General features: G+C 54.6%; 1 protein-coding gene across 4 annotated transcripts in view; it reads right to left on the bottom strand.

The window, feature by feature from the left end:
• GAS2L1 (growth arrest specific 2 like 1) overlaps positions 1-23,333 on the bottom strand; it is a 42,222-nt gene that overhangs the window by 15,912 nt on the left and 2,977 nt on the right. For 2 of the 4 annotated variants that reach the window (XM_005311722.4, XM_024112336.3), the window contains exon 3: positions 1,578-1,685. The exons of 1 other annotated variant lie outside the window; for it this stretch is intronic. In XM_005311722.4, the coding sequence (XP_005311779.1) occupies positions 1,578-1,685 (108 nt within the window). Of the gene's footprint in view, positions 1-1,577; positions 1,686-2,970; positions 3,049-23,333 lie in introns of those variants that run through there. One more of the 4 variants, XM_065568183.1, reaches the window with a different exon arrangement.

Consider the following 23,333-nt stretch of genomic DNA (forward strand, 5'->3'; position numbering starts at 1 on the left):
GAGAACCACTGGCCTAGGCGAATGCATAGGAGGAAACTGACCAACAAACATGAAACTGACAGCTCTCTTCTTCTCATCCAAACTGAAGGGCAAAAAAAAAGGGGGTAGGGGAGGAGAGAGAAGTATTTAAGATTTGGGATATTCTCAGAGTTTTAATAATCTCAGGTGTTGTGAATAATGCAAAAAGAGTGTTTTAGTTAAAAAATTACCAGTTTGAGAAGTTATTTAATTAACCCTAAATTAGTATTTATTATTTGTATTACATTAGCTCTTGGCTGTCTTGGCGATGGCAGGTGCATTGTGCTAGGATCTGAAGTACACGTAGTACAGGGTGGGTATTTGCTCAGAGATTACACTCTCTGAACAGACAAAACAAGGGGCAGGGGAAAGGAAATATCACTATCCTGATTTTATAGGTGGTAAACTGAGGCATAGGGAGGGGACACGGGGTTTGCTGATTTCTACGTCCAGAATCCCAAACCCTCCAGAGGCCCTCCCTGCCTTTGCTACTCAGTATCCATGCATGGGGGCAGGGCATAGCTTTTGGGTTTTTGTGGTTCTGGCACTGAGCAAGGACTCAGGACATCTAGGGCCCATTCCCAGCTCTGCTACAGACTCCGTGTGTGACCTCGAGCTGTGATAATGTTCCTGTTGGGCAAGGCACCTACCCGCTCCAGCCCATGAAGTGAGGAGATGGAGGCAGGAAGGGGACTGGCCAACCCCTTCTGGGTTGGCACCGTGAGGCTTGGGTCTGTACAGCCCTAACCCAGCCAGCTCTGATGGGCATCAGCTGGCATCAGCAGAGCTTTTCATGAGAAGCCAGCATGGCATCAGCCCCTTGGAGGCTTGCACCCTGTGATCTCCTCCATTCCCATCCCCATCCCCAGCATGCTAACATTTCTCCTGCTGCCCCCAGGCCACCCACCCTCAGCATCGCGGCAAGCTCTCGTGCCAGTCAAAAAGGCAATACTGGGGCAGCACTGGGGAGGAAATAAACCTGGACGCTGTTGGCCATGTAGAACCAATAGCACCTTTCCAGCTACTGCAGATCAAGTGGTTAGCAGGACAGGGGATCGTGACCAGCAAAATGACATGAATTACCACAGGCTAAGAGATCCCATGACACAGACAAAACTTCAAGCGTCATTGGCATCCCCCTTAATCCAGCAGCTACCAGAGCAGAACAGGAATACGGACCACTTGATAGCGGCTACGTGCTGTGCAGATACTTACCCACCCTCACAATCCCAGGAAGTGGGTTGGGCATTAGGATCCCCACTATTGGGCTCATAGGTGTGGCAATTTGCTATAAGGTCACCCAGCGAGCCCAAGCAAAGCTGGGATTAGAACTCAGGAATTCCTGGCTCCCGTCCTGTACTCCGGCCACTAGACAATACTTCCTCTCAATGAAACAACCACCCATGCCCACAACCTCTCGTAGCAATGTCTAGGGAAGAGAGGAGGGAGATCGGCATTCTATTATTGCTGGGGATCAGCTAGCGCTCGACACAGAAGAGACAGGGGTGGGGAGAAGATGGGGCAGGTTAGAAAGGAAATGTGGCAATGGAGGATCTTACTCGAACAAAGATCAGCGCGTTGGAGTCTCCCACTTTATATTTACCCTCTGAGACTTTGATCATGGGAAACTGAGAGGGGCAGGTACAGCAGCCCAGAATCTCTCGCACCTAAGAGAAGGAGGAAATTAAAATATTAAGGGTCAGTGCCACATACAGGAGATGAACCCCCAGCCCACAGCAGAACCAGGAGGTGACTGGACTCCCAGCCATACACAGCGAGAACCTGTCCTTTTCGAGCTGAGGCAGGGCACGTGACACCCGGAGACACCACCAAGAGCAAGCCACGAGCACCCCCAGGAAGGCCACATCTCCATGCCCACCTGCAAGTGACTCTGGCTACAGGCCCTGGACGGGAGTAACCCAGGCTGATTTCGGAGGCCTGGAGCAGATTCTGGATGTGGTGCCTGGGAGGAAAGGGATTCAGGTTGGGTTTCTCGGCTTGCCTGGATTGAATTCTGGGTTCAGTCCATGGGAGAGGAGGACCCAGGCTGGCAGGCCGCCTTCTTTTGGCCAGAGAGTTCTTATAAGCAAACAAAGCAGTGCTGGTTATCCCGTCTTATCCCATGCTGACCCACCCCAGCACTGTCCCGATTATCCCGTGCTGACCCACCCTAGCGCTGTCCTGGTTATCCCATGCTGACCCACCCCAGCGCTGTCCCGGTTATCCCATGTTATCGCGTGCTGACCCACCCCAGTGCTGTCCCGGTTATCCCGTGTTATCGCGTGCTAAACCACCCCAGCATTGTCACTGTACCAGGCAGCCCACATTAGCCATGGTGTGCGAGAGGGTTACGAATCTACTACTGCCTTCTAGCGACCCAAGGAGCATATCGGAGCCCCGATTACCTCGGAGCCTTGAATGGATTTACGCTCCCAGCAGCCATGGGTCATAGGCAGGGCTATCACCCCCTTGCACAGACAGGACACAGGCAGAGACTCAGGGAACATCTACAGAACTGGGCCAGGGGAGGGACTATTTAAATTTTTTTTTTAAATGGAAGTTGAGATTCTCAAGTAATCACAGGACTCCGGTAGCTGGGGCTTTAAGTAAAGCATCAAATATTGGGAGACTGGCAATTTAAAAAAAAAAAATCGCTAGAGTTGACGACACGGCATCCGTTGTTTGGGAGCCTGGCAAGCATGCTCAGCACTTTCCATGCCTTCTCTATAAACTGCTTTGGACGGCAGCACAGACATTGTGCCCCCAGTTCCCAGCACTTACACCTTCTCTCACACACAGCCCATTCAGAGCCCCAGCAGGGAGGGAGCCAAGGTTACAGCACTCAGCAGCCAAACCCAGCACACAAATGCAAGTTTAGAACAGATAAAAAGGCAGAGATCCTGCAGCTTCAGCTCTTTTGCTCCTCAACAAACAGTTACAAAAAATATTCACCTCACAATAGGTGGAAGGCAGCCAAGCAAGCCAGGGACAGCCAGGAATGGAAAATGGAGACATTGTGCAAAGTCTAGCTCCTCCATTATGAAAACTGCCCACGCTGCATGAGCTCTGGTGACCCTTGGACACCTTGTTTATGCCAAGCTGAAAGGAGTGAGTTCCAGGAAGGCTTGTGCAGGGACAAGGTCCCAGAGAGAATCTGGTGCCCAGAGATCCAGCTCTCCATTTCAATCCCTTTCCGCCCTCCCCTGGGCTCTAACAGTCTGGTGGAATCAGCCCCCGGGACAAATCGATCTATTTCCAATCAGTCTTCTCTCCGTGCTGCTACTCACAGCAGCCACATTGGTCACTGCTCCGGCGGGAGGCCACTCACTCAACGGTGGCTTGCAAACGATTCTTTTAATTGGGTTGGATCTTTCCAGCTTCTTCATGCTGGATAACAACAGGGGGCGTTCAGTTCCTATTTGCTCTTAGAGCTCTTGGGTCATGCTGGCTCGTTTCCCCTGCTTTTGCTTTTTGAGAGGATTTCAGAAGATGCACAGTCTGAGCTCTTTGACGCTGTCTGAAAGGGCAACAGGTGCTAACAAAGGCCTTGTCTGCATGCAGATTTCAATCCAGTGTTGGCCACTCTTGCCACGTTATCCAAGGGCTCACCATATTTGATGTTTATTTAACACTCAAGCTCCTGGAATCCCGTGATTACATGAGACGCTCAGGTTCCAGTTAACACGAAAATGTGAGTTTCTAGCAGTCAGTGTGTTGGAGAAAAAGCTTGAAAATGTGATCTGGACGTGGCCCAAAGGCTTCACAAACCAGGAGGCAAAGGCCCAGGCCCTGCACTGGTGGTCGCTAGGGCAGCAGGATTTGGGGGACGGCCTTTTGCTGTCCTCGGTGGAAATTCGGCAGCGTGGGGGTCCATCCGCTCCAGATCTTTGGCAGAAATTCGGCGGCGGGTCCTTCACTGGCTCCGGGACCTGCCGCTGAAGTGCCCCGAAGACGTGGAGTGGAAGGACCCCCGCTGCCGAAGACCCCAGGCCCCCTGAATGCTCAGAGGAGTAGCGCTGCCGCCTAGGGCGGCGAAAACCCTGGCACTGCTCCTGCACAGGCCACAATATTTAAATAATTGTATGATTTTTAAGCCAATCTCAGGGGCTTTGGGGACCCCGACTCAGGATTTTGGAACACATGGGGACAGCAATCCTGTAAAATCAATTTAGCTAGACTAGTGCAAACTGGTGCCACTCTGCCTTCAGTGAACTTTAAACATATCCATAATTGACTCCAGCTCTCTCGAAATAAGGCACTCACACCGAAGTGCATCCACACAAGGGTTGGCAGCGGTTTAACTACGCTGGTTTAAGAGCCATGTTCTCAGGCAGTCAAGTCCAGTCACCTTTAAAATGCCCCAACCACAAGCAGCTGGTGCTTTTGAGCTCGAAAATGCAATTTACCTCAATCACTCAGCTAGGAAGTGGGCCGAGTTCGAACAAAAACACAGACAAGAGCGATCGCAGCGACGAAAGGGCCTCTGTCTCCAGCAGCACAGCCTGCCATCAAGCGTCTGCAGCAGGGTCTCTGATTTACCCTGGCTACCGCTACTGCCTGGTGCGACTTCCCCCGGGACAGCAACGAAACTGACCAGCCTTTGGGCGCAGATCGCGGCACATGGAGGAGAGGGATTTTGCTGCTAACTGGCAATGCAAAGCCCTGAGCCTGACTCCATCCTGCCATGCTAGGGCATGTGGCATTCCAGTGAGACACGACAGGACCTACGGAGTCACACTCGCCTCAGGACTTGCAAACCTCCCCTCCATCTGGAAGTCCCGCTCACAGAGATCAGTTCCCTCAGCCAGCACTGCCATCCCACTCCTGCAGCCCAGCGTGGAATTATTGCACCCGACATATCACAAAACAAAGCTGAGCGCTGGTGGAACCATTCCCAGACTGGCCTGTATGGGGAGGGTGGAGCATCTGTCCTCCAGATGCAAATGCGCGCCACACAGCTGATAGATCACCACTCTGACAGCTGCACTCCACTAGAACAAGAGGGGGAGTTTTGTCTGGTACTTCCCCCACTAAAACCTGAACCTAGACTATGGAACTCCTTGCCACAAGAGGTAGCTCAGCTCTCTGACCACAGCCTTGTCTGCACCGGAGCTTCAAGCCATCAGTGACCTGTAGCTGATATAGTTGCACCAAGGCAGAAGGCCAGAGTCCTGCTAAAGCTACCATTTGCACTAGGGAAAGTTACCACTGCTTGAAACCAAGGGAGGCTGTGCTGCTACAAACTGGCTCCTAGCACCCATGCCGCTTTGCACTACGGGTTGGCATCAGCACACTGCAATCAGGGCAACCCCAGCAGAGGTAAGCTCATAGCTTTCCCGTCAATTTCTGCACGGTACTTACACTAATCAAGGTGGGAAGGGAGGAGAGAGAATGTTATCCGATTTTTAAAGGCTTGGCAGGTGCAGGGAGGCCACTGGGAGGCTGGGCGAGTACCTAGATGGACAAAGCTTCACTGCTGAACACAGGAAATTAACAGACAAAATCCCCTGTCCAACTTCATCTAATCCCCCGTGCTGCAGAGGACTGCAGCTGGATGCAGTGAGCTGTGGAGCTCCAGGCCACCCCCAGCCCCAGCGCTCCCGTCTCCACATTGTAATTATTCTGCAGCCTGCACATGTGGCACCGCTGGCTGTGCATCCTCCGGGAAGGCAAGCGTCCCAGCCTTGCCACGGAGACTGGCTCTCAACAGCTGTTGGCTCCAGACCAGAGCCAGAGCATCAGGGAGAGGCAGATCCCAGACCCCAGGGTGAAGTCTGCTGTCATCTTCCACCCGGGGGATGGAGCCCTGTGGCATTTAACACAAAACAGATTTCTAACCACGCAGATCAAATGGGACCCAAATCCTCCTGGATTAGCCCCAGCACCATGTGTGAATTAACGCAGGGGCAGCTTGTGTCCCATAGAGCCAGGAAGTTCAGCAGAGAGGAAGGGCCCATGGCAGGGGGCCTCTGTCCCACATCAGCAGCAGGGCTGATGCCACACAGTGGGATCTGTCCTCTTCTCCCCTGGGGAGCTCCTCAGACCAGGGCCCTCCTCCCTCTAGATTGCAGCTCTTCGGGATCATTCACTTCAGCCCCAAGAAGAGGGTTCTTCCCCACTACCACCCACTTCCCATTCCCAACCACTTGCCCTCTGACCTGCGGCAGCGACAACTGGATTTGGATTTCCCAGCAAGCTCAGTGTGTGTGTCTGTGTGCGTCAACCCCAGAATGCACAACTGCTTAGCCAGAAGGTTCACAGCCCCCCACCCCCAACCCCCAGCAGCATCTGGGATGCAAAGTACATGGGAACATCACTGGGGTCTGACCCTACCGCCCCCACCCCAGCAAGACTCAGCAGTGTTGGCAGAGTTCTACCTGCAGCTTCTGGTTCAACCCTGATTCTAGGGGCCGCCCTCCGCCCTGAGCCAGTTACCATGTTTGCTCAGGGCTAGTAGCCAGATGGGGCTCCTTTCGGAGCCCACAATGCTTCTAAATGGGGTCGCTGACAGTCTGAGGAGCAAGCCATGAGCCGAGGGCAAGGGTGAGGGCCGCTTGGGTGTCCAGACAAACAGGTGCAAGAGCCTGAATGCGTAAGAGACCCTCGTTCCCCGAGGGATTGGCTTAGCACTGCCATCCCCAGGCTGGAGCCCCCTGGGAGCACGGGCTCTTCCCCTTCATTCCCACATGAAGTCCGGTAGTTTCCTGTCTGGGGATCTTTCAGCCGAGACCCTCAGCCTTTGATGCCAGAGGAACCAGTTGCTCTGGAGGATGTTAAATAGCTCGTGGCTCTTCCCACACAGGCCCCAATGTCTTTGGTGAGAATCAGAGAATATCAGGGTTGGAAGAGACCTCAGGAGGTCATCTAGTCCAGCCCCCTGCTCAAAGCAGGACCAATCCCCAACTAAATCATCCCAGCCAGGGCTTTGTCAAGCCTGACCTTAAAAACCTCCAAGGAAGGAGATTCCACCACCTCCCTAGGTAATGCATTCCAGTGCTTCCAGTAGTCACCCTCATGCACACTAACGTGCTGCACTCCACCCCAGAGCTGGCTGCTTTCTCAGCAGTGCAGCATGTGTCTCGCCAGGCGGGGAAGGCGCCAGGTCTGTCATACTTTCCATGCTGTAACCCCAGAGTACCTTCTCCAACTTACTGGAGGTTTCATGGTGACAAACTCAGAGTCCAATTGGCCGCCAGGAAGCAGTGATTTAGCTACTTCCACGTGGCAGAGACACTAACCCCCCCCTCCTCCCCCACAAGGGCGTGAGCGTGAGACTCACTGCGAAGGGAGAGCACAGAAGGAAAGAGAAGCCCAGGAACTGGCACTGTGCCCTGTTTACCCAGCTCCCTCCCAATCACTCTCAGGGTGGCACAGATGCAATGCCAGGCCCAGACTGAATGGACCCTGAATGGACATTGGTGAGGCCTCATCTGGAGTACTGTGTCCAGTTTTGGGCCCCACACTACAAGAAGGATGTGGAAAAATTGCAAAGAGTCCAGCGGAGGGCAACAAAAATGATTAGGGGTCTGGAGCACATGACTTATGAGGAGAGGCTGAGAGAACTAGGATTGTTTAGTCTCCAGAAGAGAAGAATGAGGGGGGATTTGATAGCAGCCTTCAACTACCTGAAGGGGGGTTCCAAAGAGGATGGAGCTCGGCTGTTCTCAGTGGTGGCAGATGACAGAACAAGGAGCAATGGTCTCAAGTTGCGGTGGGGGAGGTCCAGGTTGGATATCAGGAAAAACTATTTCACTAGGAGGGTGGTGAAACACTGGAATGCGTTACCTAGGGAGGTGGTGGAGTCTCCTTCCTTGGAGGTTTTTAAGGCCCGGCTTGACAAATCCCTGGCTGGGATGATTTAGCTGGGAATTGGTCCTGCTTTGAGCAGGGGGTTGGACTAGATGACCTCTTGAGGTCCCTTCCAACTCTGATATTCTATGATTCTATGATTCTATGACCCCTGGGGCCAGCAGAGCGGAAGGAGAGAGAGGAGCTGCTAGCGCAGGGAAGCAGCAAAATGCACCCAATAAGAAGGATGGTTTCCAGCACCAGAGGACCGGGTCTGGCACCACGGTCTTGGCCCTTTAAAACGCCATGTGTCCTGCAGGGAGAAGGAGGCTCGCTCTACAGGAACTCAGTGTTATTCAATGGGAGTCAGCCAGCAGGGTGCAAAGGATTTTAAAGGGTCAGGATGGGTTGATTTCACAAGCACAGCTTTCCCAGCCTCCATTTGCCAGTTTGCTTGAGCAGGGAGAAGGAAGGGGTTATGCAGGTCACCAGCCTGATTGCTCTGGCAACCTGGATATACCAAGGCAGGGTGATCATACCCCACACCGGAAAGGGGCCCCCCGACGGTGCTGGGAATTCCATGCCAAGGCAAAGGGAACTGCGAGTGCAGTGGAAGCCAGGGAGCCGGTCCTGGACGTGTCAGCCCAGAAGCACAGAGCAGGGAAGCAAGATTGTGCAAGGGGGGAGGGTGATCAGCAGTTGTAACAGGGCATGTGTTGCACAAGGGAGTCATTGAGGGGGAGCTCTGAACTGTCCCTTCTCCCACCCCCAGTACAAAGATTCCAGCTATGGAGGCTCCAGTTTCCTAAAGCATCTAATGTATTTAGAGGGCACCGATCAGCACAGCATCAGGGCACCGTGACGCCAAGCAGTGGGTGAGGAGCCCACCTGCAGGACTCAGCCAGGGGAAGAGGCTCCCCAGGAAGAGAGACTGTGGCTCAGCTGGGGACAGGAAACTCCTGCTGCCTTCCCTACCCCAGGAAGCACCTGGTTAAGGCAGAGAAAATGACGTGACGCCGTCCTTCGGGGCAAGGGGAAAGCAGGACGGCTCACCTCACTGGGCTCAGAGACGTCCGAGAATGGGAATCTTAAAACACTGGAGCCACAGCGACGCTCTAGGAGCGGAGAGAATGACCGAATCCAGGGGGGACGGTCAGCGCGCAGCCGGTTAACCTCATCAGTAAATGGGCACAAGTCTCCTGTGACGGCTGAGCACTGCTTCCCCCAGCCCCAACAGCAACCTGCCAGCACACAGGCAGGTCGAGATCTTTGGCCAGGGGTCCCAGTCCTCATCCCTCACTCTGCAGCCGCCTGCTAAAGCAGGCTGTGTTTATATGTAGGGTGTTAAGGGCTCTGCTGTCTTCTCATCATTCTTCTTCCAGTGCCACATAACCAGCTATCCCACTAACAACCACTTCCTCAAGCTCCTCTGCCCTCACCTCCCACCCACGGACTCGCCATCCTGCTTTCCCCAGCCACGCAGCTGCCAGCTGATGGCTATATTTGGGAAGGCAGTTTGAAACATGTCTGAGTCTCAATGGAGAGAGAGAGCAAAGTTTACAGCACGGATTACGCAGCAGCCTGCCTCTCTCTGCCCACGACCCGGCGGGCGTTCTAGGACACCTCTATAAATCAAAGCCTTTCTGCTCAAAACACTTCACCCATCCCCATAACGCAGCCACCTCTGGGGTAGGGAATGGCAGCCTTTTAGCAGCACACAGCAACACTACTGACCGATGAAAAGAGGAAGCGCAGAGGAACAGGATAGCCAGCTGAAAATGGAAGGGAAGATCAGGGAGCGGTGCATTTAGTAGGCAGAGTTTGGTAACAGATTACCAGAGCTTGAGGCAAGAATCAAATTCCCCACCTGGAGGCGGTGAGGAATGGAACATCTGATGTAGGTATGAAAAGTAGGTGTGCACAGGGGCTGAGCAAACAGCAGCAACTATAGCTGTCTGAAGAATGTGCCCCCAACTCCACCCCCACCCCCACCCCCGGGCAAAGATTCCAGACCCAGGACACTCAGTGCTACTGCACAGCTCACAGGCAGCTCGATCTGGAGCCAGACAGATTTTCTCCCAGTCCTCAGGTTGAAACCAAGTTGCTCTGCATTAAACCCTCCATCCTTCCATACTAACCAGCGCCCTCGCTGGAAGGAGCCCTGCCGGCCTATGCTGCAAGGCCCAGTTCTGCAGCGATTCCCCCCTCCCAGGCAACAGGCCGGACAGGATCAGTCTCTCTCCCCCAGCTCCAGGCAGCCTGATTTTCACACCCTGAGCCCCCTACGTCACACCGAAGCCAGTGGGAGCTGCTGGGTGCTCAGCAGCTCTGAGCGCCAAGCAGGGCTGGGACAGGAGACTAAGCAAACCCTTTCCTGTGAGCCTGAGGCACTTCATCTATCCCAGGGCTGGCTGGGCAGAAGAGAGCATTTCTTGTCACCAGGCCTGCGAGACAGACATCAGAACAGTGATGCCAGGTGCTGCTGGCGCCCGGGGCTTTGCTGCCCACGGTAACAAGGCGTCAGCCTGCCAGGTGCAGCGTTCTGCCCCACCCCAGTAATACTCCCCTTTCATTGCAGTGGGCTCTGCAAACCCCACTGCAATGTAGGCACTATCCCCATTTTACTGACAGGGGAAACTGAGGCAATGCGGCACTGCAACCTGTCCATGCAGTGAGTCCGGAGTGCTGACCCCCACTGCCTGTGGTAACCACTAGAGAACGCTGCCTTCTCCAACTGCTGCTTGCTGAGACTCTTAGGACTGCAACAGGAGCGGGCATGAGCAGACACACACGGTCACTGGCTGCCACGAGGGTCCGTACACACAGCTCTGGGTCTGGGAGCAGCCTCCTGCAGGAAGCTTGCTCTCTACTCCACGCTCCGCCCCACTTCTCCCAATGCCCATAAAAGCCCAGGGCATGTCACACGGCTAGTCATTACAAAGCAGAGAAAAATGTATTTCAGCCGGCTCTGCTTGGAGGCGGCTTGTTTAAACCCCAGAACAACGTGGTCACATCTCTTCTGGGGGCACAGACGGGCAGAGACGCACCAAAACCCCGTTAGGTCACTGTAGATACAGCCCTGTAGTCAGCCATACTCTGACTGCTCCTGCTAACCTGGGGGTGGATCACCCCATCCCAGACCCCTCCCCTGGCCCCAGGGTGCAGTCACATTGTCCCACAGCAAACACCCCTTTAGACCCCCCCCCCCACTGCGAAACAGTCAGCCAATGAGCAGTCACTGCAGCAGAAATCCCCAGTGTGCTCCGAGGTCACCCCGCCCCCAGCAAGCTGGAGATTTAATGAGGAATGGGGGCAGGGAAAGGGTTTACATTAAAAAGGCCTTTGAGATTAGGGAGTCAGGGGAGGTCAGGTTCCCCCTCCTGCTCACCAAGGCTTTGATTAAATGATCCCTCAGTAATCCGGACTCGGACACACACACACGCACCGTCTTCTCCTTGGGGCTTCAGGGCTCACCAACAGCAAGTGGGAGTGGGCAGATGGGCGGCAAGGCGGGCTCTCAGCTAGTGCTGTCTGCTGGGGAGCAGTGCTGCTCCAGTCGCTGCCAGCCCTGGGTCCCCCATCTCCTCCAGCGTCCCCTTCCCCCATTTCCCATGCAGAGCCTCTCCTCTACTTCTCACCCCACCCCACCCCCCTCCTACCCACAGGCTGGATCAGACCAGCCCAAAGCCAGTGCTGGAATGCAGCTGCCAGGCTCTGGGCTCCCAGGCCGAGGGGACTTCCCCAGCCCAGCCGCCCCCTTCACAAGCGGGGCTGAGATGCCTGCTCCAGCCCAGCCCCCGGAGTGCTCACAGCCCGGCCCCCGCCATGAAGGGCTCAAGGGAACATAAGAACGGCCAGACTGGGTCAGACCAAAGGTCCATCTAGCCCAGTATCCTGTCTGCCGACATCAGCCAATGCCAGGTGCCCCAGAGGGAGTGAACCTAACAGGTAATGATCAAGTGATCTCTCTCCTGCCGTCCATCACCACCCTCTGACAGTCTAGGGACACCGTTCCTTACCCATCCTGGCTAATAAAGAGAGAGAGAGAGAGCAGAGCCTCAGCGATCTTTCACCAGGGCCACTGCAGGGCCCTCTCCCCAGTCTGCTCCCTTGCACGGACACTTGGAAAACTGCCCCGTCTCTACTGTGAGGCAGCAGCACAGAGCTGCTCGCTGGACCTGACTTCCCAGCTGCACCTACACGATCACAGGGCCTGGGGAAAGCCCAGGCTGCTGGGTGCCCATGGGGCAGTACCTGTGTCGCTGCTGCCCCCTCACCTTTTCCTGTACCCCAGCTAGCAGTGCCCTCCTTGGAGCTGATCCGACCCCACTACGTCAGGAACGGATGCTGTGCGTCGGCCCTCCAGAAGCCAGGCCAAAAGCAGCCCAGATGCCTCCTTAGCTCAGTGGAAGCCCCCTTGGAGCAGTGGAACACGGGGCCCCGTGGGCACGACCCAAACAGCACACTGCAGCCCAGGGACCTCACAGCTCCAGGGGCCGTGTGGCTGGCTGGTGGGCACAGCTGGGACAGTCTGTGTAGGGCCTCAGAACCCCCCATGCAGACCTAGCACTGCTGTGCTGGCTACGCTCCTGGATCTCCAGGTGGAAAGTTCCAGTTGCTCCTCGCCGAGCCTCCGGCACTAACCTGCTGTTGGAGCAGCTGCGAGCTCCCACCGCAGCACAGCTGCCAGGCGCCGAGAGCTGGCGGCCACTGGCTGCCAGAAAGGCTATAATTTTACCCTGCCCTTTAGAGAAGAAAAACATCTAAAATTGGTGCCGAGACAATAAGTGATCAGGTTTCTAAGGGAACACCGAAATAGATGGGCAAGCAGTGGCTAAAGCCAGCTCTGCCGCCATACAGCCAGGCGTGAGGTAAAGAGATTGTGGCCCTCACTAGACTACCTCATCTTCCTCACGAGGTTCCTCTCCGTGCCTATTTTCAGGGAAGCAGAAAATATAGTGCCCAGACTAGACACAGCATCCAGTCCTGCTAGAGAAAGCTTCTTCCCCCCCAGGCCTCAGGGCACCCCCACTTAGCAATGCCAGGCGCTCCCCTCTGACAGCAGGCTCCTAGGCCCACTGCCTGCTGCAGGATGGCCCTTTGTGGGAGTTAGGGGAGGAAGGCTGCCAGCCAGCATTGAGATCCACAAGGTGGCTTGCAGGGCCCCAAGGAAAGCCTGCCACCACTTGTGGGCACCGCCGCATCACCACGAAGCCAGGAGGCTGATGACTGTCTTGTCATCGGGGTGGGGCCTCGTGGCCCCATTACCCAGCCGGCAGGTGGATTCCAAGAGGCAGTAGATCTAGCATGGGCAATGGGAAGCCAGTGTCCCGTTCCCTAAACGGTGCACTTCTGCTCCCCACGGCAGAGAGGCACAGCCCTCCTGCATTCGCTGCACACCTGACAAAAGCGGCACACACACACACACCAGTGGCAACGGCATCCGTGGATGGCCAATGCGAGGCTGCAGCTGCATAAGGTCATTAAACCCTTAACACTGCTAGCCACCAGCCTCTGCCCAGCTGCAACTAGCCTTGCCGCCCCCCCACCCCCACCCCAAGGCCAGAAGTTGCTAGAGGGACATCAGCACAAACACACAACCCACCATTACAATTATAAAGCACTTGATAAGGAGCAACTCCAGTTGGTTGGCTGGCTGCTCCCCAACCCTGCAGCAAATAGAAACAGGATCCCTGGCGCTCTCAGCTGGGAACAGGAGGCAGCACCCAGCAGCTCGATCTGGAGCCAGACAGATTTTCTCTCAGTCCTCAGGTTGAAACCACGTTGCTCTGCATTAAACCCTCCATCCTTCCATACGAACCACATGACCAGCACCCGCCCTCGCTGGAAGGAGCCCGCCGGCCTATGCGGCAAGGCCCAGTTCTGCAGCGATTCCCCCCTCCCAGGCAACAGGCCGGACAAGATCAGTGTCTCTCCCAGCTCCGGGAGCTTCATTACACCAGCAGAGAGCAGAGCTGAGGGAGGAAACATGGCTCCCTTAAACCCAGTATTACATGGCCCAGCCCAGGCCCCAGAGGAAGGATGATCCAGTGGTTAGGGTGCTACCCTGAGACCTGGGAGACCAGGGTTCAAATCCCTGACCTGGCACAGATTCTGTGTGTGACTTGAAAGGCATCTCTCTCTGGGCTTAAGTTTCCCATCTGACCCCTGGGAGAACAGCCCTGCCCCACAGGGCTGTGTAGGGATAAATCCAATAAAGATTGTGAAGTGCTTGATACAGCGGTGATGGGGGCCATAGATAGACCCCACACCCTGCAAAAATGCCCTGCAGCAAATGGCACCCATTTAAGCACTGGAATGGGTTTCCTAGGGAGGTGGTGGAATCTCCTTCCTTAGAGGTTTTTAAGGCCCAGCTTGACAAAGCCCTGGCTGGGATGATTTAGTTGGTTTTGGTCCTGCTTTGAGCAGGGCATGGGACTAGATGACCTCCTAAGGTCCCTTCCAACCCTGATAGTCTATGATTCTAAGCCCCTCCCAGCACCCAGAATGCACCACATCCCGCCTAAACCTTATCAGCGCCCAAGAATACACTAAGCAAAGTCACTGGCCTGGACTACACTACGAGTTTAGTTCAAATTTAGCAGCGTTAAATCGAATTAACCCTGCACCTGTCCACACAACAAAGCCATTTACTTCAACATAAAGGGCTCTTAAAATCGATTTCTGTACTCCTCCCCGACGAGGGGAGTAGCGCCGAAATCGACATTGCCATTTTGAATTAGGGTTAGGGTGGCCGCAATTTGACGGTATTGGCCTCCGGGAGCTATCCCACAGTGCACCATTGTGACCGCTCTGGACAGTGATCTGAACTCAGATGCACTGGCCAGGTAGACAGGAAAAGCCCCGCAAACTTTTGAATTTCATTTCCTGTTTGCCCAGTGTGGAGCGCTGATCAGCACAGGTGACCATGCAGTCCCGGAATCAAAAAAGAGCTCCAGCATGGACTGAACTGGAAATACTGAATCTGATCTCTGTATGGGGAGATGAATCTGTTCTATCAGAACTCGGTTCCAAAAGATGAAATGCCAAAACATTTGAAAAAAAATCTCCAAGGCCATGATGGACAGAGGCCACAACAGGGACTCAACACAGTGCTGCGTGAAACTTAAGGAGCTCAGACAAGCGTACCAGAAAGCTAAAGAATCAAATGGATGCTCACGAAGGGAGGGGCGACTGACGACTGTAGCTATCCCACAGTTCCCGCACTCTCCGAAAACCATTTGAATTCTGGGTTGAGCTCCCAATGCCTGAAGGGTCAAAAACATTGTCACAGGTGGTTCAGGGTATATGTTGTCAGGCCCCCCTCATCCCTCCCTCCCTCCCTCTGTGAAAGCAAAGGGAAAAAAAATCCTTTCTCGCCTTTTTTCCCTGTCACGTATGTCTACTAGATGCTGCTGGCAGACGCGGTGCTGCAGCGCTACACAGCAGCATCCCCTTGCCTTGCCTTGCGGACAGCAGACGGTGCAGTATGACTGGTAACCGTCATCGTCGTCCTGTGGGTGCTCCTGGCTCCGGTGAGGTCAGTCGGGGGTGCATGGACAAAAAGGGAATGACTCCAGGTCATTCTCTTCTTTAAGTTTTGTGTAGTGGAGATTCAGTCCTGCCTGGAATCTCATGCCAGCTGGAGGCTTCTGCCTCAGGCTGCTCTCCCCGTCGGCAGCACCGCACGGTGCACCTACCCCAGCCGACCCCTTGCTCCCAGGGCTCACAATCAGATACTTTCTGCTGCCAATAAAAAAATAAAGCTGCCGTAGAACTGTCCCCCAACATCCATATCCTGGGACATTTTGTATTTTACCAGTGTCAGCCAAAGCCCACAGACACATGGAGATTCAGACCTGCCTGTGCGTCTATCCTAGTGCTCATCACAGAGTCCCATTTTCAGCTATAGGCTGAGCAAGTGCAGAATGGTGGTTCACTCGACTTCGCTGTAAGCCAACCGCCCTCCCCTCCCCCTTTGATCTCTGCTTGCAGAGGCAATAAAGTCAGTGTTGTTTCAAATTCATGCATTCTTTCTTACTTCATCACACAAATGGAGGGAGAACTGCCAAGGTAGCCTGGGAGGGGTGGGGGAGGAGGGAAGCAACGGCTGGAGTTGTTGTAGGGGCACCCCCTAGAATGGCATGCAGCTCCTCATTTCTGCGGGATGTCTGGAGCTCTGACCCGGAGCGGCCGTTTGCCTCTCTGGTTCTTTAGTATTTTCCCTGATATTCTAGGCAGGACTGACTCTCCATTAGACAAAATGTAAAGAAGAGAATGACCTGCGGAGTCATTCCCATTTTTGTCCAGGCGCCCCCGACCGACCTCACCGAGGCCAGCCAGGAGCACCCATGACAGCAGCAGAGGGTACAGTATGGCTGGTAACCATCTTTGCCAACTTGCAAAGGCAAGGGGATGCTGCTGTGTTGCGCTGCAGTACCGCGTCTGTCAGCAGCATCCAGTAGACATACGGTGAAAAGAGGCTGAACAGGCTCCATGGTTGCCGTGCTATGGCATCTGCCCGGGCAATCCAGGGAAAAGGGCGCAAAACGATCGTCTGCCCTTGCTTTCACGGACGGAGGATTGACTGACGACATTTACCCATAACCACTCGCAACAAATTTTTGGCCCCATCAGGCATTGGGATCTCAACCCAGAATTCCAATGGGCGGGGGAGACTGCGGGAACTATGGGATAGCTATGACTCAGTGCAATGCTCCAGAAGTCGACGCTAGCCTCAGTACACGGACGCACACCGCCGAATTAATGTGCTTAGTGTGGCCACATGCACTCGACTTTATACAATCGGTTGCCAAAAATCGAATTCTGTAAATTCGAAGTAATCCCGTAGTGTAGACATACCCACTCATAGAACCATAGAATATCAGGGTTGGAAGGAACCTCAAGAGGTCATCTAGTCCAACCCCCTGCTCAAAGCAGGACCAATTCCCAACTAAAACATCCCAGCCAGGGCTTTGTCAAGCCGGGCCTTAAAAACCTCCAAGGAAGGAGACTCCACCACCTCCCTAGGTAACGCATTCCAGTGTTTCACCACCCTCCTAGTGAAATAGTGTTTCCTAATATCCAACCTGGACCTCCCCCACTGCAACTTGAGACCATTGCTCCTTGTTCTGTCATCTGCCACCACTGAGAACAGCCAAGCTCCATCCTCTTTGGAACCCCCCTTCAGGTAGTTGAAGGCTGCTATCAAATCCCCCCCTCATTCTTCTCTTCTGGAGACTAAACAATCCCAGTTCCCTCAGCCTCTCCTCATAAGTCATATGCTCCAGACCCCTAATCATTTTTATTGCCCTACGCTGGACTCTTTGCAATTTTTCCACATCCTTCTTGTAGTGTGGGGCCCAAAACTGGACACGGTATTCCAGATGAGGCCTCACCAATGTCGAATAAAGGGGAACGATCATGTTCCTCGATCTACTGGCAATGCCCCTACTTATACAGCCCAAAACGCCGTTAGCCTTCTTGGCAACAAGAGCACACTGTTGACTCATCCAGCTTCTCGTCCACTGTGACCCCTAGGTCCTTTTCTGCAGAACTGCTACCTAGCCATTCGGTCCCTAGTCTGTAGCAGTGCATGGGATTCTTCCGTCCTAAGTGCAGGACTCTGCACTTGTCCTTGTTGAACCTCATCATGTTTTTTTTGGCCCAATCCTCTAATTTGTCTAGGTCCCTCTGTATCCGATCCCTACCCTCTAGTGTATCTACCACGCCTCCTAGTTTAGTGTCATCTGCAAACTTGCTGAGAGTGCACTCCACACCATCCTCCAGATCATTAATAAAGATATTAAACAAAACCGGCCCCAGGACCGACCCTTGGGGCACTCCGCTTGAAACCGGCTGCCAACTAGACATGGAGCCATTGATCACTACCCGTTGAGCCCGACGATCTAGCCAGCTTTCTATCCACCTTACAGTCCATTCATCCAGCCCATACTTCTTTAACTTGGCGGCAAGAATACTGTGGGAGACGGTATCAAAAGCTTTACTAAAGTCAAGGAATAACACATCCACTGCTTTCCCCTCATCCACAGAGCCAGTTATCTCCTCATAGAAGGCAATTAGGTTAGTCAGGCACAACTTCCCCTTGGTGAATCCATGCTGACTGTTCCTGATCACTTTCCTCTCCTCTAAGTGTTTCATAACTGATTCCTTGAGGACCTGCTCCATGATTTTTCCAGGGACTGAGGTGAGGCTGACTGGCTTGTAGTTCCCCGGATCCTCCTCCTTCCTTTTTTTAAAGATGGGCACTACATTAGCCAACAAAGAGAGGAGCTGGAGGTTCCTGGGTTACGGTTGGGCCGGCGGAGAGCAGTGAACTAACTGGCTAAGAGGTGTGCACATCCTATCACAGCTGCTGCTGGCCCTGCTGCGAGAATGGGTGTCTCATTCACCACTGCGTCTGGTCTCTGACTGCAAGCTCTGCAGAGCAGGGGCTGTCACCAAGGATAGGTCTGTTCAGCACCTAGCTCACGGGGGCCCAGCGGAGTTGCTGCTATAAAAACAGGGATCCATGCCCAACACCCTGGGTACAGGCCCAGCAGCGAGGGCCAATCCCTCTAGGGTCAGATGAACAGTCCCATCCCTGCTTCATCTCTAGGGGAGTGCATGGCACGACCCCAGGGATGGTGCTCTCAGGTCCCACTCCTGCCCTCACTTGCTTCTGCAAATCTCTTGAGCTGAGAAGTCAGGGCGGAAAGCTCATGCGAGAGCAGGCTTGTGCCCAGCATGCCCTCCAGCTTGCAGCCTGGCTGGGAAAGCCGTGGAGAACAGCTTCCCTGGAGCATTTCTGCTTCTGACCAGAATCAGGAAGTGCATGTGGGAGCAGTGGCATTTGGCATGTTAGATGGCAGAGAGATTTCCGAGTGGAGACCTGCTTGGATTCAAGGACAGCTCCTCTTAGCCCCCGGACAGCAACGTTTCACTCCTGGCTCTAACGCCAACTCAACCTTTCACCATGCTGAGGCCTTTCCCTGTGCCTCAGTTTCTCCATCAGGACAACAGGGCTGGGAGGGTTGATTGCTGTCTCTGCAGATGTCAAGCACAGAGGCCAAGCCACACGCTGGGCCCAGGAGCGGACTAGCGGGGGATGGAGGGGTTGGACTTGGAGAGCAGCATTAACAAACTCTGGCTCTGTCGCAAGCACATTCACTCCCCAGTAGGTGAGCCTCTCCATCCCTGGCCACGCCAGGTGAGAGCATCACAAAACCCCACTGGCTGTCCCAACAAACCCCACTGGCTGTCCTGACCTCGCCGCTCTTCCCGTCCACGCCCCAGCTCCTTCCAAGCACCGGTCGGGCCAGGTGGCTGCAGTGTCGGGGATGAAGCCTTGGGCTGGGGTTCAACTGTCCCAGAACGGCCGACAGTCCCAGGAAGCTACAACTGCCATAGCTACCCTGATCAACTGGTCCTCCTGCCCCTATCCCACAATGCAGTGCGCTCTGGATAGAAATGGCCCTAAAGCCCCCTGTTCCCAGCAGCAGCGCTAGGTATTATGGGATAGAGGCCTTGGGCACCCCAGAATCAGGCCCACATTAAGGAATTTTGGGGGCCCCGAGTAATATGGAAATTGGGGGGCCCCCCTCACCTTCCATAAACTAGACAGCAAAGCACTCACCACATATATCCCTTCCCACAGACTCCAGAATGCCCCCTTCCCCACCCCACACACAGCCTCCCAAATGCCCCTCCCACTCCACATGTACTCCCCCTCAACCCTCCCCATCTCCCACTTGCCTTGACAGCTCCCATGCACCCCTGACATACACCCCACTCACCACAGTTCCCAACATCTCCCATTACTCACCCCACTGCCCCCACCATCCCTCAACATTCCCCAGCCTCCCAACCCTCCCTAACTCACACCCCCAAACTGCCCACTCACCTCACAGCCCACCAACAACTCAGCCCCAGCCCGCACCTGGACGTTCACCCCCACCTCAGTGCTCAGCTGGTCCCCATGCGACCGCCCAGCAACTCTGCGTGCTCCCATCGCTCCCCGCGCTCGGGTTTGGCCCACAACAGATGAGCGGCCAGGCCACACTAAGCAAGTGGCGTGAGCTGGCGCACGGGTTGCAGTGCTGCTCAGTTCTGGGCTCTCTCCCCTGGGGTTGGGGGCCCCGTACGAGTGCACCAAGTGCACATTGGTTAACGTGGGCCAGCCTGGAATGCCCACATCCAAACAGTGCTGTCAGGACCGAGGGCCCCTCACACTACCAGAGCAGCACAAGAGGCCTTAAATGAGGTGGAATCAGCCCCCCTAGGATTCCTCCTACCCAGGGTGATCCAGGCTCAGCACCAGCCCAACTTCCAGCCCTCAGGTAGGGGTCAGCCCCCCTGGGTGTGACACCCAGACCCACTGCAAGGGGGAGAGAAACCAGGGTTTCCCCAGGCTGACTCCCCTGCACCAGCCTCCTCCTCACTTAGAATCATAGAATCTCAGGGTTGGAAGGGACCTCAGGAGGTCATCTAGTCCAACCCCCTACTCAAAGCAGGACCAATCCCAATTTTTGCCCCAGATCCCTAAATGGCCCCCTCAAGGATTGAACTCACAACTCTGGGTTTAGCAGGCCAGTGTTCAAACCACTGAGCTATCCCTCCCCCCCTTAGCAGGGCCTCTCCCATGAGCAGGCCCCAGAAGGTAGCAGACTACTCTCCCTGCCTACAGCCAGGGCAAGCCACTCCCTGGTTTGCTTTGCAAAGTGGGTGTGTCGCACCTTGGGAAGAACCAGCATTTCTGCATGTTTCCACTTGAGAAGCTATAAAGCAAACTCCATGTCTAAAAATAAAGCCAGCGATTTATCCAAGGGCTTAATTTCAGCCTGGGTTCTTTGGGAGAGAGAGACTGCTCCAGCAACCACAGGGCCAACTCTGAAAGCAGCATTCAGGACCTGCAGCTCCGGACGAGATCTCTCTTTGTCATATTCCCTAGGTCCCCAGCGTCAGCATAACCCCACCAGCCCCCCCGCTTTCCATCCTAGTCCAGCACTAGGCTTCGAGCAAAGCCCAGACTGGAAGAAGAGCTGTTTTCTCAAGATGGAAGAAAGTGTGATGAAGCTTCAGCCGAGCGGAGAGAATCTGATTACAACAGTCTCATCTCCCGGGGAGCCCTAGGTCTCCATTAGAGACGGGCGCCTGCCGCGCAGCTCTGAGCCACAGCCTGGCTTTGCCAGAGCTTGCCGGGATGTCAGGGTGTTTTGCCATCCGTGGGCGCCAGGAGTCCCTTTGGGCAAATAATAAATAAGCAGCAAGATCAAAATCCTCACAGATAGAAGAGGTACCCAGGAAAACAGATGGGTGATGACACATGTCAGACTTTCCTCTAGGGGATCACGTCCCTCACCCACACAGACAACTTGCCGGGCGGTATCTGGCTTTGCTATTGGACCACTCTGCCCTTTCAACTGAGCACACCCCACGAGTGGCACGTTGACAGCTTTAGAGCCGGCAGCCCTTGTCACTGGCTATAAGGATACTGACCCGCACCAGGCTCAGAGAGGTGGCAAGGAGAGGAAATCGTACTGGCTACCTATACAAGCCCATGGTCTTTGCTACACGACTCAGCAGTGAAAAAGTTAGAGAGACCGAAGTCAACTTAAAATGTGGCCCAAAATGGGAATCCTGAAAAAAAGCTTTTATAAAAGCCCAGAGACCAACAGAAATGCTCCCACGATCAGTACAAGCGCCAGTGAAAAATGCTGTGTTTGTTCAACAAGCCAGTCCCTGCTGCCCCCCAGGCACCCAAACCCAGCAGCATCAAGAACTGGAAAGTCAAAGAGCCACCTGCACTGATTTCCAGCATCTGAGAGAGGGGGAAAAGCAAACAAACCACAAATAGCACATTTCACTTTCACTCATCTAAGGCGTCATTAGTCACAAATACATCAAGGAGTCTGGTGGCACCTTAAAGACTAACATTTATTTAGGCACAAGCTTTCATGGGTAAAAACCTCACTTCTTCAGATTCTTCTTCAGTGAGGTTTTTACCCACGAAAGCTTATGCCCAAATAAATCTGTTAGTCTTTAAGGTGCCACCAGACTCCTTGATGTTTTTGTAGATACAGACTAACACGGCTAGCCCCTGATATTAGTCACAAATGTTTGCTTACGATGCATTTTTAAGGTGGCACTGCCCCTTTAAGGATGCTGACACTTTCTCTGTCATTCGGTTTCAGAGTTAATGCCATAGGGAGATGGATGGGAGAAATTCACTGCGGAGTGGTTTCTAGTGACAGGATCAGACTGCACTGCTTTGGGGCCCATGCAGAATGACTGTTTCCCAGGCATAAGGGGTTAACAACTTAATTTTTAAAGATGCTGAAAGTTTAAACCCTGTCAGAACCATTGGGGTGGCCAGAGAATTGCCGGTTTGGTACATCCCCACGTACCAGCTCAGCCCAACACCATCCCCGCAGACCGGGTGGTGGCACCACACACTCGGCTGCAACCAGGGCTCACGCTTGGCCTGGCACACCCATCCCTGGGACAGGAAGGCTCAGTCAGTGCCCAGGACTATCCCAGCCTCTCTGCCCAGCGGGCCAGTCACAACAGAGGTTTCTTGGGATGCGGACACGACTTCTGCCCTCCCATCCCCATTTCACCCGGGCCACCACACTGCCATCAGATGGGCAATTTCTCACCAATAACTTGGGGCCAATTCCAACTGCCCACTGGAGGTGGAAGGCCCCATGCTCCCCCATCACCAAAGCCTCCAAGCTACACAGCACTCCACCCTCCACATTTGGAGAGAACTCTTCCCCCAGGCTATCCAAGTTAGGCCTGCCATGATCCCCCTCAGCTATAATACACCACGTGATAGTCCCCTTCCCAAACTGGGGCCAGCACGTCTTTGTGGGTGGGTCTGGGGGACCAAGTGGGAGAATGCACCAGGCCTACAGATGCTCTGAGCAAGAAAAGTAGAAACAAGTTGGGAGTGGGAGGAAATGTAACCACTGGTGGGTGGCATAGGCGTGCGCATCCCATTTCATTAGGGTGTGCACCCAGGGAGCCCCGTCCTAGCCCCGCCCCTGCCCTAGTCCCGCCCCCATCCACTCCCTCCTACTTCCTGCTCCCTGACTTCCCCCCTCTGAACCCCCAACCCCCCCCTGCTCCTTGTCCCCTAACTACCCTCTCCTGGGACTCCACCCCCTACCTAAGCCTCCCTGCTCCTTGTCCCCTGACTGTCCCCTAGAACTCTACCCCATACCTGTCCACTGACTGCTCCGACCCTTATTCACCCCCCCCCACCCCCAGACAGACCCCCGGGACTCCCATGCCTATCCAACTGCTCCCCATCCCCTGACAGGACGCCCAGAACTCCCGACCCATACAACCCCTCCGCTCCCTGCCTCCCCAACCCCTCTCCACATCCCTGCCTCCTGACAGCCCCCCAAAACTACTGACTCATCCAACCCCCCCAGCTCCTTGTCCCCTGACACCCCCACTAACTGCCCCCCCAGGACCTTCCTTGCTCCCTGACTGCCCTGACCCCTATCCACCCCCCACCCCCT

The sequence above is a fragment of the Chrysemys picta genome, chromosome 15 (assembly GCF_011386835.1).
Source record: "Chrysemys picta bellii isolate R12L10 chromosome 15, ASM1138683v2, whole genome shotgun sequence".
Classification (NCBI taxonomy): domain Eukaryota; kingdom Metazoa; phylum Chordata; order Testudines; family Emydidae; genus Chrysemys; species Chrysemys picta.